Here is a 14,966-nt window from a genome sequence, read left to right as displayed (position 1 = left end):
AAATGTAAAATGAAAATGCAGTATTTAATATAATATAATAATATGTAGTAATATCATTTTAAGCAATGAGATAATCAGTGACTATGAGTAAATCAACATATGGGCCCTGAGAAATACTAAAATAAGCAGAGGAGGTGCTCTTTAATGTGTCCTCAGGACACATTGCAGCCACACATGGAAAGGAATGTGGCCACATGTGTCTGAAAACCACCCCCAAGTCTGGTTTTGGTGATCAGCAGGGATGCACTGGGTACATTCATACCTGCAACATTGATTGTATATAAACGTGGACGTAGCCTTCCATGTTAAAAACACATGTAGTTATGTCTCTTTGTATTTGTTTGTCCACCTGTTATTGACATAATGCGCAAATATAGATATTCAAATGGTTTGAACCTATGTTTTTTTTTTTTGAGGGAATATAACGTCATTTTGGAGCAATTTTGACAGCCTTAGCGAATTCTGGTTTCAAAGAAATCGACGTGTAGATGTCAAGGCTTCACAACAGGAGTTTGTTTTGCAATGAGAAGTTTACGCACAGTTTTTACATACAGTCCACAACCTGTAATTAGCTCTATCCATTTCCGATTGGATCACTCAGCATGGATTTTAATACCAGGTCTGAATGAGGACTGTGTCGTTGTGCAGAGACAGCCAGGGGTATTATGGGTAAGCACAGCTCTCATGGGAAGTAGGGTTCACACCTCAGCTTATCTCACTTTTCATGTTATACTATATCTGCGGTCCTTTGTATTAAATAGAGCTGCAGGGAGGAGCTTTGAGAGGATATCTTTCCTCTGACACAACCAGATGGAGCCTGGTGTCTCATTATATCAAAGACCTGGTGTTAACGTCAGTTCAGAGTCCCGTAATCCAATCACAGTTGGGCGGGTCACGAGTACAGATCTGCTCTGCACACCATCCAAATATGTCCTCGGGGTGTCTTGAGATCCAGTCAGGAACAAATGAAAGTGGCCCAGGCCACTCTCAAGGACCCCTTACTCGGCTTCTTCGGTGTCCATTCACAGATCTGTTTGATCTTCTATAACAACCCGGTGACACCTGTCCATTTGTGATTGGATTGGAACGAGAGGTATCTCTTTATGCAGGGACCTGTAGGTGAGGTACAAAATCCTTGGACCAGAAGCCACCTGGTTTATATTTCTAGCTCAACCCATCATGTGCCTGGTGATTATAATCATTCACTCATGTTTGATAGACAAAGTTGAATCAGGGAAATCAGCAGCAGATGAATTGATAATGAAATGGTTCCTAAAGTAGCAGCACTTAATTAAATCAGTGAAACCCATTGTGTCCGAGCTAAGCTGCTTACCACGGTTGTCACAGACGAAAGTCCTCTCAAAAAGAGACAAATCCAGTGTTTTTCTTGTTATTAGACATTATTATTATTATGTTATCCCACAATAATAATGAATGATGTTTCTTTCTCACGTCTTCTCCTTCAGGTGCAGTCTGGTGCAGATGGTAGTCGCAGGTTGCCCGTCACCCTCAGAGCTGACAGTGAGTATCCTCCTATCTGTTAATAATGTTAGAGTCTCTGTGTTACCTGCAGGTGTTTTCCTCATCAGTGCTTAGCCGGTGACTCCTAGTCCAAGTAACCTAATGTTTTGCACGCAATCATCACAGGAAAACTGGGAATAATCGATGTACCACTACTTGAGTGCAGGGATTGTGATGCTTGTGGTCTTAACAGTTTGCTGACTTTTTTTTTACAAGATATTCGTGTTCTACTGAAAGTTGAGGCTTTCTTTAGAGGTAAAAATCAGTTAAAAAAAATCAGTGTCCCCACACTCGCACACATACGCACACCCTGTCGCCCCCGTATCGCTAACCCCACGACCCTCTTCCTCCTCCTTTCTTTCTTCTTTTCATTGTTCTTTCTCTATAAAGTCAAGTTCCTGAGCCGTGGCCAATCCCTGCCTCTCTCCTACCTTTGTCCGTGACCATGAGCGAGAAGCTCGTTCAGATTTCTTTGTGTGCGCATGCATGTGTCTGTATTTTAAGGAGTTTTTGTCTGTAAAACGGCAACATGTTCAACGAGGTATGCTTAGTGTATTTTCAATTTTATTTGTCTGGTCTATGAATGTTAGGAATGTCCGTTAAAACGTTGTGTTTTCTAGAGTCTTCAGGTACTGAATATTGTGTCGTACACAGTAAACCACAGCCATTCCACTTCATTTTTCATTTTGTTTTCTTTAAGGATAAGAATATTAAAACTTGGACTCAAGTATTTGATTTCCCTCCGTTTCCAGTTTTCATGTTGAGCTAAACTAAACATCTCATATTTACTCATGCAGATGTGAGGGAGAATGTGTTTGTCTTTGTTAAGGAAATGAAGGCTCAAAATGTCAAGTTGTTCCATTTAACACTAAATGTTATCACTGCTTCTCAGTGACCTTTAAACATATTATGTCACTAAGAACACGGAGGTCACAGGTCAGAAGGTCATGTGAGTGAAACGATGATGCATCCTGTTGAAGAACTGATGAAATAAATGTGTCGGGGGGGGGGGGGGGAGGGGGAAACCCTCACAGTTTGCTCCAAGTTAAGCTCCATGGTGTTTTAGCATGACAATGAGAGTCTGCTCATTGTGTGTGTGTACTGAGGTGTGTGTGTGTGTCTGTGCGCATGTGCGCGTGGATGTGTGCGACACACCTCACTGCTTCCTTTCCTGCGAACCCCCAGCTGTTGAAGAAAGTAAACAGTAAAGCTCAGTTCTGATGCTGGATGTTTAATCACAGGTGCTGTTACAAATGGCAGTGGGCTCTGTTTTTGTTTCTGGATCAGAACCTGGAAATTAATATTGGCTCGGTATCAATCAGGCCTATAGAATATGTGATTTAGGATTTTTATTCATTTTTAATAAACACACAGTTTTAGGGCTGATAAACTTAACAGTCACTAAACAAAGGTGTTATTATTGGCTATTATTAGATGAAATACTGTTGATATAACGGTTTATTGGTACCTAATGGGAAGCAAAGTCACTTTTGATGAGTCAGAAAGTAAAAACTTAAGTTTCTGCTCTTCATCCAGCAGTGACCTTCTCCTTTGTCCCTCATATTCCTCTTTTGCGCTCCTCTTCCTCTTCGTCTTTGTCATATTAAAAAAAGGTCAAAGAGGAGGGACTTAAGGAGGAACAGGAGTAACGATTTGTGACCTCTCCCTCCTCCTTACATCCTAAAGAGGAGCTTTATGACGGAGGAAGAGGAGCGATCAGCTGTGACCTTCTCCTTGAGCTCTGAACATGACCCCCGCTTTGTAGAAGACGAGCGATGACCTTGCGTTATCCCGTGCCCTCCTAACCTTCTCTCAGTCACCTCCATCCTTTTTTTTTTATTTTTAAGCTCCTCTCCTTGGTCCCATCTTTTACTCCCTCTCCTCTTTACCACCGCCCCCTCGACAAACGGTGGCTGGCGAGAGGAAAGAGGAGCAGTGAGTCGTGTCTGAGCTCACGCCCCCTTCTCTTTCCACCTCCTAATTCCATCTTTTCTCCTGCGATCCCTCTCGGTCCATGGCTGGGTGCTCCTCCTCATCCTCCTGCTCTACATCTTTCGTCTCTTACAAGATAACACTGAGCAAAGAACAATGGTGTTTGTTGAATGAGTGACAGTTATGATAATTAACGTTATGAATGACAGGTCAAATATTTATATTTGCATAATGGCGGCGTTATTTATGATTATAGTGTTATTTCATGAGCTAAGGGGTGTCAAACTAATTTTCTCTGAGGGCCACATCAGCATAATGGTTACCCTCAAAGGGTCAACTGTCATACAGAATAAATGTAACCAAATATAATGTAAAATAAAGGTAACTACTCCGTAACATTGATAAATAACTTTCTGTATTTATTACTTACTTCAAGTTACAAATATGATGTATTATAGATGTAACCTGGTCCACGATGGTGATGCCGTCACTTTGTGGGTAACGCAATCGCCATGCATTGTGGGAAATGTAGTTTATGGTCAATGCACGCCTTAAAGCAGCATAGACCTATTTTAACACAGATTTTTAAGCCCAAATAACCACTCGCGCGCCACATAAAATGACGTGGCGGGCCTTGAGTTTGACATATATGAGCTAAGTAGTTATTAAGTTAGTTACTACTAACTAGTTACTGTAACTACTGTTCTACACTCGCACCAAGCTGAATTTTCCCAATACAGCTTCCTAAAATGTGGGCATTAAGAGGCTTTCACCAAAGAAATAACATAAACAAATGTTTAATACCAAATTATGGACTCAAAGTTTTAATCTCTCTCTTTTTTCCTGTGTCTTGTCCTGCAGACTGTTCATTAAACTATCCACTGGGGAAACACGTGATCCATGAAGTTGCCAATGTGTCCTTCACTCACCTGGCCTGTGAGGATCAGGCCGCCGTGGTGGTTCACTGGTCTGCGAGTCCATTAGGTAACGTTCTGTCTGTTTGTTCATAAGATTCTTCGGAGAGGAGAGGGGGGGACAGTGAGGGAGGAAGAACAGGAAAGTAAAACTCCAAAATGTTCAAAACTGTAAGATTAGCCAGCCGTGTGTGTGTGTGTGTGTGTGTGTGTGTGTGTGTGCTTTCGTGTCTCTTTGATCAACCAGAGAGAGAGAGAGAGGGAGAGGATCACATCTCGCACTACAATACCACGATTTGACCGTGAAGGAATGTGTGTTGGTGTATGTGCACAGTGTAAGGTGAACCTCCTCCTCTGTGTGTGTGTGAGAGAGAGAGGGAGAGCAAGAGACACACCGTGTGACAAAGCCTCCTGTTGTTTTCCTCGACAGAAATCTTCCAGAAATGTTCGACGTTGCATGTGAAACATCAGAGACAAAAAAAAATCTCACTAAAAAGAGAAAAGAGGAAAGTCTCCACACACACTGACTGTAGATATGTGCAGTCCACTTTTCTCTGTCATTTTGAATTATTTTATGCCTCCAGCACTTTAGGAGAAAACAGGGCGAGTGATGTGGTCGACCTCTCTGACACAAGACAGGGTTTGTTTGATGATAAAATAACATAATATATAGGCGGCACAATATGATGAAATAAACAAAATGATAAATATTCAGTGTTGGAAAAGGTGTAGGATGAAGTAACTTTTCTATTCCTACCCCCTTCTTTTTTTCCTTGTTTGTCCCTAAAAAATGCGAGAGTGCAGGCGAGAGCAATAGTATCCGGTAAAGCGGAAGTCCGGAAAGTGTTCTATTCTTGGCTGCACAGTGCAGCACAGAGTTCTACACAAACTTCCAGCCTCAGAGGATTCAGGTGTCCAGTGGATACATCTTATGATGGCAATGTGCCGGCTAGAGTCGGCAAATGATGGCTTTTCCAAATGCTAACTGCTGTTAGTGACACTGACGTAGTTTCCTGTGTCTCATTTGCATTTAAAGAGACAGGCGCTCAAAACAGAGCGTTCTGAACAGGGCTGTTTTGGCAGGGTGATTGAACTGTGGTGCTTCATCCTTAAGGTATTTTGTCAGACATGTTCATTAGGACACCAGGGAACTCGGTTAACTTGGTTAAACATGTCTACTTAAACATCAAAACATCACATTAGGGAAAAGTTGTTGTGATCTCAGTAGCCTAGACCTGATTGGTGTCACGGTGTGTATTTTCTGAAAACAACCGTATCTAGGGCAGCAGATGAGAACCTGTTTCTTATCAAGGTTCCTTTTTTTTTATAACATCCTTTGTGTCGCACTAAATTAGCGAATACCACACCAAAATTTTTCAGAAGTGCTTTTGATAGCAGTAATGTCCACGATGCTGGTTTTGATACTGATCATGGCCGTCCACTCGTATTGTTCTCGAGATATTTTAATCACCTCGATGAGTTAATAAATACTTTTGTGTTTTGTACCAAAGTGGTGACTCACCGCTGCTTTTTCCTAGGACTTTATGACTCAAAACAAAAATGAAAACTGAACACAAACTTGGCAAAACCCTGCAGTGGCTGAAAAGTAAAGAAGGAATAACATCCGTGTTTGTCGCCAACTATAGAGAGAGAGAGAGAGAGAGAGAGAGAGAGAGAGCAGCAGAACAGGTTTTTATGTCTTGAGGCAGATTCCTTCATCTCTCGCTCTGTCTCTCTCTCCCTCTCTCTCTACACTCCTAATAGGAAAAACATGTCGTGTGAATGCAAATGTGTAGCTGTAATTACAAGTCACATTTCTTTAAAGAGCACAGTGGGAGGACAAAGAGTAGAGAAAACAAATAGTGGACAGCATGAGATAAAACAAAAAAGCGTGTGTGTGTGTTTGTGAGAGAGAGAGAGTGTGTAAAGGAAACAATAAAAGGTACAGGAATGGAAAATAGGAAATTAGAAATAACCAAATCATAGGAGGGAGAACAGAGAAACGCACAAAAACGAGATTAAATAAGCATGAAAGACACGGGACAAAGAAAGAAATTGAGAAAGGAAGACGAGGAACAACAAGAGGATATTGAGTGAGGAGAGAAGGAAAGAAAATGAAGTGACAAATCAAGAGAAGGAGGACAGGGAAGGAGAGGGAAATAAGAAAGCAGAGGACAGAAGGATAAAAGAGGGGAGGGGAGGAAGCAACATGTGCAGGTGAAAGACAAAGAACAATAAAAGGCAGAAAGGAAAAAATGAGCTCTGTGAGTAATTTGCTAATGACGGGAAGGATGAGGAACGGTATGATAAGTGATGGAGATGAATGAAGGAGAGATGGATGTTTGTTGGAGGACGGTGCATTCTAAAGTTCTGTTTTTTTCGTCTCTGCAGGGATCGAACATATTAAAGGCTTCAGAGTTTACCTGGAGGACAAGAATCCAGAGGGGAAACAGTGTCAGCATCTCATCCTCAAAGATCCACGGCAGCTCAACTTCACCTACAAGAACACGGTACGATTAAAAGTTTCACTCACAAAATGTGCCAACACATTGACCTCACACATTTACACTATATATGGTGTAAGAGATATACTGTAGAGGTATGTGTTGCTGTGGTCGATCACTTCCTGAAGAGAGGTCCCTTCTTCACTAAAACTGTCTGTTTAGTATTAAACCTTCATAATAACTGCCAGGACAAAGACATCTGAACATTATTGTGAAGCAGACTTGAGAAAAAACATGTCTGTGGCCACTAACCCTTCAAAAAACAAAAAAATGATCTGAACCAAGTTTGTTGACGTCGGCTTGTTTATGGTTAAAATTCAAACTGCTGCTGAAAACGATGACATTACAATGATCCTGACTAGTATTTTCTTTATATTTTATGGAAATGTTGTGTGGGAACATAGTGGCCTTGTTGGAGAATCACACCCACTGTGTGCATTCTCTTGTTTTCTCTTGTTTTCTAACAATTTCTTCTCACTTTGCTCACACAGAGGCTCAGCAGTCAGCCATTCAGTGGCTTGACCTTTGACACCGACTACATGGTCCGCGTGGTTCCTTTCCCGACTCTGATGAACGAGAGTTTCTTCCCTCCGTCGTTTCTCCGGACCAACTGTGAGTACAGTGTTGTCCTTAGCTACACAAGATTATTTAGCCAATTAATTGATGCAGAAATCAATTATGGGTTATAATTAGGGTCCAAAGGGTCACATCTGCCTTTAGTTTTTTTGGCTTAATGTCTGCATTGATCTTTTTGTTCGTTAAATTAGCTTGAGGATGAATAGATTAAAAAAACTATATGGAAATACCATGATTTATCAAGACCACTGTGCATTATTTACATCACTTTCTGCCAAGCTGGGCTAAACAAAGTCAAGATAAACAGAAGTACCTGATACTTTGTAATGAAAAAGCATAGAACAATACTAATAAAGTGTTTGTGTATTACAGCATGTGAAGTCCTCATCGGATCAGACAACTTGGTTTGCAAACCATGTAAGTTCTTCTTTATTGTCAACATAATATTCATTTTAAGTGTTGCCACATTTTTCTCTGTGGAGGATGCCATTACATAAGGGATTGTAAAGTTATATATTCTATAGTTCTACACCCACCACAAATGAACAACGTCAGTACAAACACGACATCGACCCTGTGGAGTGTGGACGTTCATTTTCGATGATTCTGTGTTGTCCGTGTAGTCTGGAAGCCAAAGACCCTGAACGTGTCCCAGCTGGGTCCGAACCTCCATGTGGCGTTTGACCAGGCTCCGCCCTCTTTTGGCTTCCGCTTCTACTACCTGTACTACAAACTGAGGCACGACGGACCGTTCAAACTGCAGCGCTGCAAACCCGTAAGTGTGACGTCTCAAATGTGGAATTGTCAGAATTACTCATGAGAAGTCCCATGCACTGTTTTCAGCTGAGTTTATAGTTTTCATCATAACTTTGTGTGTAGGACATGAACCAGCCCAGAACTACTTGCATCCTCCAGGACGTCACACCAGGAACTTACACTGTCGAGGTGAGCAAACACAGCACAGACGGCGCTGACTTTCTTCCCCCTCATATTATACTATATACTGAAAAACAATGTCACCTCCACATCATCTCATGTATTGATTTCTCTGTTTCTTCTGTGTGTCAGTTGAGAGATGATGGGAACACAACCCGGAGGCAGACTCAGTACCATGTCAGCCAAGGTGATTACACACACACACACACATAGTGTTATACTGCAATTTCAATTCTCTTTTATTTTGTTGACTCATTGCTGGATGCATTTGATTCTTCCCTTCAGTCCACTCCCCGTGGGCGGGGCCTATTCGTGCCATGGCGATCACAGTGCCTCTGGTCATCATGTCTGCTTTCGCCACTCTCTTCACCGTCATGTGTCGAAAGAAACAACAAGGTGAGAGCAGTGGTCTAAAAATGTCTGTACACTCAATGAAAACTTATCTTTTTAATAGGAAATTTACCTCTTTATTATTTTATAAATGAGTAGTAAACTTTGACTTTCTTTGAGTCTCTAAAAGATGTCACTTCATGTAGTTTTTTACCCGTTCTGATAAACCTTGTCATTCTGTTTTCTCTGTGGACAGAAAACATCTACAGCCAGCTGGATGAGGAGAGCAGTGAGTCATCCAATCAAAGCGCAGCGTTGAACGCAGAACGCCCGTGGCCTCGTCCCAGAGTCTTCATATGTTACTCGAGCAGGGACTGTCCTAAACACACCAGCGTCATACAGAGCTTTGCCTACTTTCTGCAGGACTTCTGCAACTGCGAGGTGAGGAGACGGATGAGACACAAATCAATAGATAATGCATGTGTGTGTGGCGGAACAAAAATGTCTCGCTAAGTTATTAGTCTCGAGTTAAGTGTGGTTGTCAAATCTCCATTCGTGTCTGTTCAGGTTGTGCTGGACCTGTGGGAACATCTGGAGATCTGCAAAGAGGGTCAGATGTCATGGCTGAGCAGACAGCTGGATGAATCCGATTTCATCATCACCGTCTGCTCCAAAGGCCTACGGTAACTACACTGTCCACTGTGTCTCTGTCAAAATGACTGCTGATATCGCAGCTGCAGTTCTTCCAGTGAACACTAGAGGGTGCTGACTGCTTTACAGTGAAATATTTTGTATGACAAACACACAATTGGCTTTTGAATAATTGTTTAGCTTTCCTCTTACCTATTTTGTTGATGTTATTCCTTCTTTTTTTTAAAAGTTTATTTCTTTATTATTTTATTTTTGTGTTTTAAACTTGCTCTGTCCTTATTTTGCAGCTACTACATAGAGAGGAAGAGTCGCAGAGGGAAGACGCCAGTCAGTCGCAGCAGCAACAACAGCAACAGCAGCAGCTCCTCTGCTGCTAACGGGTCTAGCGGTGACCTGTTTACAGTGGGCGTGGCCATGATCGCCGAAAAGCTGCGGCTAGCGAAGCAGAGCGAAGCGAGCGGGGACTCTGAGCTGAACCGCTTCATGAGTGTTTACTTTGACTATTCCACAGAAAACGACATCCCCACCATGTTGAGTCTGGCTCCCAGGTAAATAACAAACACATTCTTACAATAAGATCTGCTAATGGAAAAAATAAGAGGAAAAATTAAAAAAGTAGAGGAGAATTGGATGATGAGATTATCTTCTTAAATCACCGTTTTGTATCTTTTGTATCTGCTCAGCTGATTTTCAGGTTGGAGTGTCAGATGTCTGACATTATTCAGGCTGATGCATACAATATTTTATGTAGGAGATCTAATAATAATTTGAGTTTATATGTGTTTAATTTAAAGGCGCCATATGTAAGAATGTGGCAAAAATGGGTACTACATATTCTAAATACTAAGGTCTTTAAAGTTTCATTTTCTCCACCAGTGTAGCTCAGACATAACTGGCAACATTTGGTTGCTCGGCAGCTGAGACTCTACTGACTGTAATGATTAGTAGACGGCGGTAGGTGGCGCCACATGCCAAAACATGATTTCAAAACATAAATCTTTTGTGGTAGGCAAAAACATTTTTTTAATGCAAATATTTTGGCTGTACTATTGTTGGTGAGTTCAATATGTCATATGAATATTATTCCTGAGTCTCTGTGACATATTAGGAGGATTTTATGACCAGTTGCTTTAGATTTATTACATAATGCACCTTTAAGGTTTGTTTATTTAAAGGATTCAGATTAAACTGGCACATTTGCTCAAATGCAATTCAATCCCTACTCTAGGTTCACAGCAGAATGTGTTTTCTGGCATCGATAATATACAAATAAGTAAATACAACTTCCTGTTGTTTAGGTTCAAGTTGATGGACCACCTGCCTCAGCTCTTCAGTCGACTCCACTCCAGTCAGTCCAGTTTGGCTGACCGTGAGCACCAGCCTCTCAACATCTCCAGGAGAAACTACTTCAGGAGCAAATCTGGACGCTCACTCTACGTCTCCATCTGCAACATGCACCAGCACATCAGCCAGAACCCCGACTGGTTCGAGAAGCAGCTGGCTCCCACGACAGGTTCTTCAGCCTCCTCTGGCCTCGCTTCAAATCATTCTCCTCTGCCCACCGTCCCGGCTCCCAGTGCTTCTCCAAAGCTTCCCAGCTGCTCCTCATCGCTGCACCCTGAGCAGAGGTTTGACTCTGGATTGGTGCTGAATGAAGTGCCAGTCAGGATACCGTCACTGGAGGATGGGAGCAGAGTCCCAAGAAGAAACCTGCTCATACTGGCCCCTGGCTCGAGTCCTAGTCCCAGTCCCAGTCCCAGTCCTGGGCCTGGTTCCATTCCTGGTCTGTGTCCCAGTCCAGTCTTGCCACATTGCTCCATGTCTTTGCTGGGACCGACTTCAAGGTAACGCAAGGACTAATGGCACTATTTTTTATCACTTGTATATGCATATTTTTGGAATTTATTGGAGTGCTCTTGTGTTCTTCCTTTTCTTCAGGTCGACTTCTGGAGTGTCTGTTGTATCATCAGAAGCGTCGTCCTCCTCCTCGTCCTCTGCTCCCTCCATCCTCACTGATGGGGTTTGTTCTGTCCAGGCAGAGGAGAGCTGCGCCACCCCTCTAGAGATCCCTCCTCCTCGGGATTCAGGCATCTATGATTCGTCTGTGCCTTCATCAGAGCTTTCCATTCCTCTCATGGAGGGTCTGTCACATGACCAGGCAGACTCCTCCTCTGTGGCTGACAGCGAATCGTCTTCATCGGGCTTAGGTAAGGCTAGCTGACGTTTTAGTTACTAGTTATAATAGTTTGGGATTTTTCATTAGTTTTAGTTTTAGTTTTTAAAATAAGATAATTTTTACTTTTGAAAATGCTGTTTTAGTTCAGTTTTTATTCGTTTTTTTTTTAATAGTATGGAGTATTTGCCAGGTGCAAGATGCAAAAAGGTGATAAGTATTGCATAAATACAACCTTTCAAAATTTGCCGGCATATTTATGAAATTAATTTACAAAGAGTTACTAAGCACATTTTCCCAACAGTTTTAGTTTTAGTTTTATAAACACTATTCAGTTTCAGTTATTTATTGGGGTGGTTTTAAACTCTAGTTTTTGTTTTTATTTTTATTTCAATTAAATAGATGTTTTTTTCAATTTTATTTTGTTAGTTTTTGTTAACTATAATAACCTTGATACTCACACACTTAATATTTGAAATCACGTCATTATACACTGATATTCTGTGGTAAATTTTCATTTTCATGGCAAGAGGTAGATTCTTATTTCCCAACACTGTTGATTAGAGGCAAAAATAGATGACTTAAAGCTGCAGTGTGTAACTTTCTGTCCTCTGTTAAGTCACTGTGAAGAACAAGAAATGTTTATCTAATCAAAATGCTCAGACAGTCATGTGGTGCTGATTATCTTAATCGGTATCGTGTGAACTCATTTTGACAACGATTTCGAATGCAATAGATGCTTGTTTATATTTAAAAGTCACGCACTGCGGCTTTAAATGGAAAGAACAGCTTGTTCAGTCTTTTGGCCGTTTGTCTTCCAGGTGATGAGGAACCATCGGTTGTTGCGTCGCTCCGCTGCAGCACGTCCACAGTGTGTAAAGCAGAGCTGCACCACCACCTGGAGCACAACGATGGAATCGCTACCGTGGCTTCGTTGTAGGGGAAGAAGGGATCTCATTGACTTAAGTTCTTTCTCAGAAGTGTCGTCATCCAAACGTCATGGAAGCAAAACGAACAGTTAAAAAAAGGGCATTTGAATGTGTAATTTTGTAAATTACTAGTTCTTAAGTGCAGGTTCGTGAGTTTACACTGAGTGACAATTCATTTTTTTTTAAAACTGACCACGACAATAGTTCCTCTCTCTGGTAACTAGAAGACCAGTGCCTTGTTACTATGGTAACTAGTGAGTTTTAGAACCCTAGTCCTTGGTAACTATGTTAACAACTGCATTTTAGAGCTCCATTGGAGTCCCCAGCCACAAAGCACTATGTACACTGCAGCCGTGTACTTTTACAAGACTGTGTAGTAGAGTAACTGTGGTCACCTGTACACCATAGTAACCGCCTACCTTTAAGAATATTGATAATTCTGATAACAATTGTGACCACTGAGTGCTGGAACACTCATCCATGGTGATGGACTGCGTGTCCAGATGTGGGCAGAGCAGACGAGACCAAAGACTGACTCAGCTCGGCATCTCGGTCGATTGACTCGATGACAACTGACCCGCAAGTTGATGTCTGGTACCAAACTATGATGCTGATACACTGTTCAGGCACTTTTTGATGCAGAAGCGCAATGATGGGGACAAAATGTTTCCGACTTAACAACATCCAACAGGATCAAAGCAGCTTCCCGAGATCGTGGGCTCCACCGACATCTTTGACAAAAGGTCGCAGAATTAACAGCACCTTCAACACGTGAATCATTCAGAACTGGAATATGTGACTGTCTTGTGATAATTCTTAATATTATAGAGGAAAACCCATGTTTGACAGTGAATCCCGTCCTTTTTTATTTGAGGAGGAATATTTTATTTAGTTAGTTGAAAAGGGATACCTTTTTTTCATTTAAATTGATTTCAACAATGACTAATTGATGAAGCAAGTAAACTGGTCAGCTCTGCCAAATCACAAATCACTAAACAGACGTGTTAAACTGTTAAATAACTATCAGAAGTTTACTAAAGAACCTGCTAATGTGATTTAATATAGTGGAAGAGCTGTGTGAAATTCATGTTGAATTGACATTTAGTTTGAATTTTATTTACTTTTAGACAATGCAACACGAAACCATTTTGCCGCATCAGAACAACGACATGTTTAGAACTGTGCTTGCATTGTAAAGCTTATTGTTTCAGATTTTAAAAATATTTGCCAAGTATTGACCTTTTAATGTTGCATTTATAGTTTAATATACGTTCATATGTCTTTATTGTCATGCTGGCATTGGATTTCCATGTGTTATTGATCCTGTTAACTCTTGAGTTATTGATTCTTTTAATAACTTCTTTCAGCGACAGCTTCTGCTCCGAGTGTATTAGAGGGGAGGATTCAGCATTTACAACTTGTAAATATTATATTTGTATTATTTTTTTTATTGGAAATGTCTGTTTTTAATATTTGTATAGTTAGACCTTTATTTTCCTATTTTTTTGTTATGAAATGTACTGTTTTATAGTACCTTTAATGTAGGAAATAAATAAGAACATCTAATAAAAGTTCCTTTTACCATTTTGTTGAATGATGACAGTTTATTATTAAAGTGACACACAGTTTGTGCATTAAATGTATGAATGAGCAAGTTACAGAGCTGCAGCAAAGACGTGGTTTTAACCATTTAACTCGATGAATAAATACTGCAGTAATGAAGTGTTTTGAAACACGTTGTTAGGTTCTCACAGTGAGGCTCACACGGTCTTTAGTGACATAAAAACGAGCAGACAGCTCTTCAGTGTGAGAGCTTTGAAGCATCAATACTTACAACAACATTCTCCTCCAAAACTCACAGCTGGCACAAAGTCAGCCAGCTCAGGGCCTTCAAAATAAAAGCAAACGTCTGGTCACTGCATCAAATTTGTATCATCATATCAAGTATTGTATAGGAATCATGTCAAATTTACAGTCTTGTTTATTTACACATTTCTAGAAACTGTGGCTCAATTTCTCAAAAGAATCGGAGCACAACTTTTGTATAACACAAAATAATAACACACTTATTTGATTAATTCAAAACAATTTACCATCAGAAGCGTTCATGTACTGTAGTGCTTTGCCTTCATGACGCCATGTTGCATTAGGGGTGGGTGAAAATGTAGATTTGGCGCTATATCGCCGTCCTTCGTCGTTTCATACGATAAACAAACAAAAACGCCAGGGCAACTGTCGATATTTTAAGTAACCAATTCAGGCGCTTTAAAGTAAATGGTCCCGGTCGGGGCGTCGCTACGTCATGTCTCCTCTCGGTGGCGCTGCTCAAATCAATGAGGGGAAACTCGGGCGGAAGTTACCTGGCAGATGTTTACAGCATGCTAATGGCGGAGAAAGCTCCAAACACGGTCAATACATAGACTTTATGCACTTTCATTCTCACTCCTAGTAGAAAAGATACCGACTTTTTAATATATATACTAATAGATAGAATAGAGAG

At 41.0% G+C, this 14,966-nt stretch overlaps 2 protein-coding genes across 2 annotated transcripts; both read left to right on the top strand.

Annotated features, from left to right (window-relative positions):
- Positions 1-965: 965 nt before the first annotated feature.
- On the top strand, positions 966-8,267 carry LOC310929791 (interleukin-17 receptor D-like; the record flags this gene model as incomplete). The annotated part of the gene is made up of 6 exons (XM_083892638.1): positions 966-1,055; positions 1,467-1,521; positions 4,315-4,437; positions 6,759-6,877; positions 7,363-7,483; positions 8,071-8,267. 6 exons carry the CDS (start codon positions 966-968, stop codon positions 8,265-8,267), a joined length of 705 nt encoding a protein of 234 aa, XP_083748764.1.
- Positions 8,125-13,946, top strand: LOC310929851 (interleukin-17 receptor D-like). The gene is made up of 10 exons (XM_083892711.1): positions 8,125-8,222; positions 8,327-8,392; positions 8,516-8,570; positions 8,669-8,779; positions 8,970-9,154; positions 9,281-9,396; positions 9,652-9,912; positions 10,663-11,208; positions 11,303-11,571; positions 12,359-13,946. Exons 2-10 carry the CDS (start codon positions 8,330-8,332, stop codon positions 12,475-12,477), a joined length of 1,725 nt encoding a protein of 574 aa, XP_083748837.1. The 5' UTR covers positions 8,125-8,222; positions 8,327-8,329; the 3' UTR covers positions 12,478-13,946.
- Positions 13,947-14,966: the final 1,020 nt, after the last annotated feature.

The sequence above is a fragment of the Microchirus variegatus genome (assembly GCF_963457635.1).
Source record: "Microchirus variegatus genome assembly, chromosome: 7".
In the NCBI taxonomy this organism is placed as follows: domain Eukaryota; kingdom Metazoa; phylum Chordata; class Actinopteri; order Pleuronectiformes; family Soleidae; genus Microchirus; species Microchirus variegatus.
The sequence above is the reverse complement of the archived record's forward strand: the minus strand, read 5'-3'. Positions and strand labels throughout refer to the sequence as shown.

Excerpts from the sequence above, each read along its gene's own strand:
- LOC310929851 (XM_083892711.1), top strand. The coding sequence starts at position 8,330 with ATGAACCAGCCCAGAACTACTTGCATCCTCCAGGACGTCACACCAGGA. Across the intron at positions 9,397-9,651 it reads GTCTGCTCCAAAGGCCTACG|CTACTACATAGAGAGGAAGA; the intron begins GTAACTACACTG and ends CTTATTTTGCAG. Across the intron at positions 9,913-10,662 it reads ATGTTGAGTCTGGCTCCCAG|GTTCAAGTTGATGGACCACC; the intron begins GTAAATAACAAA and ends CCTGTTGTTTAG.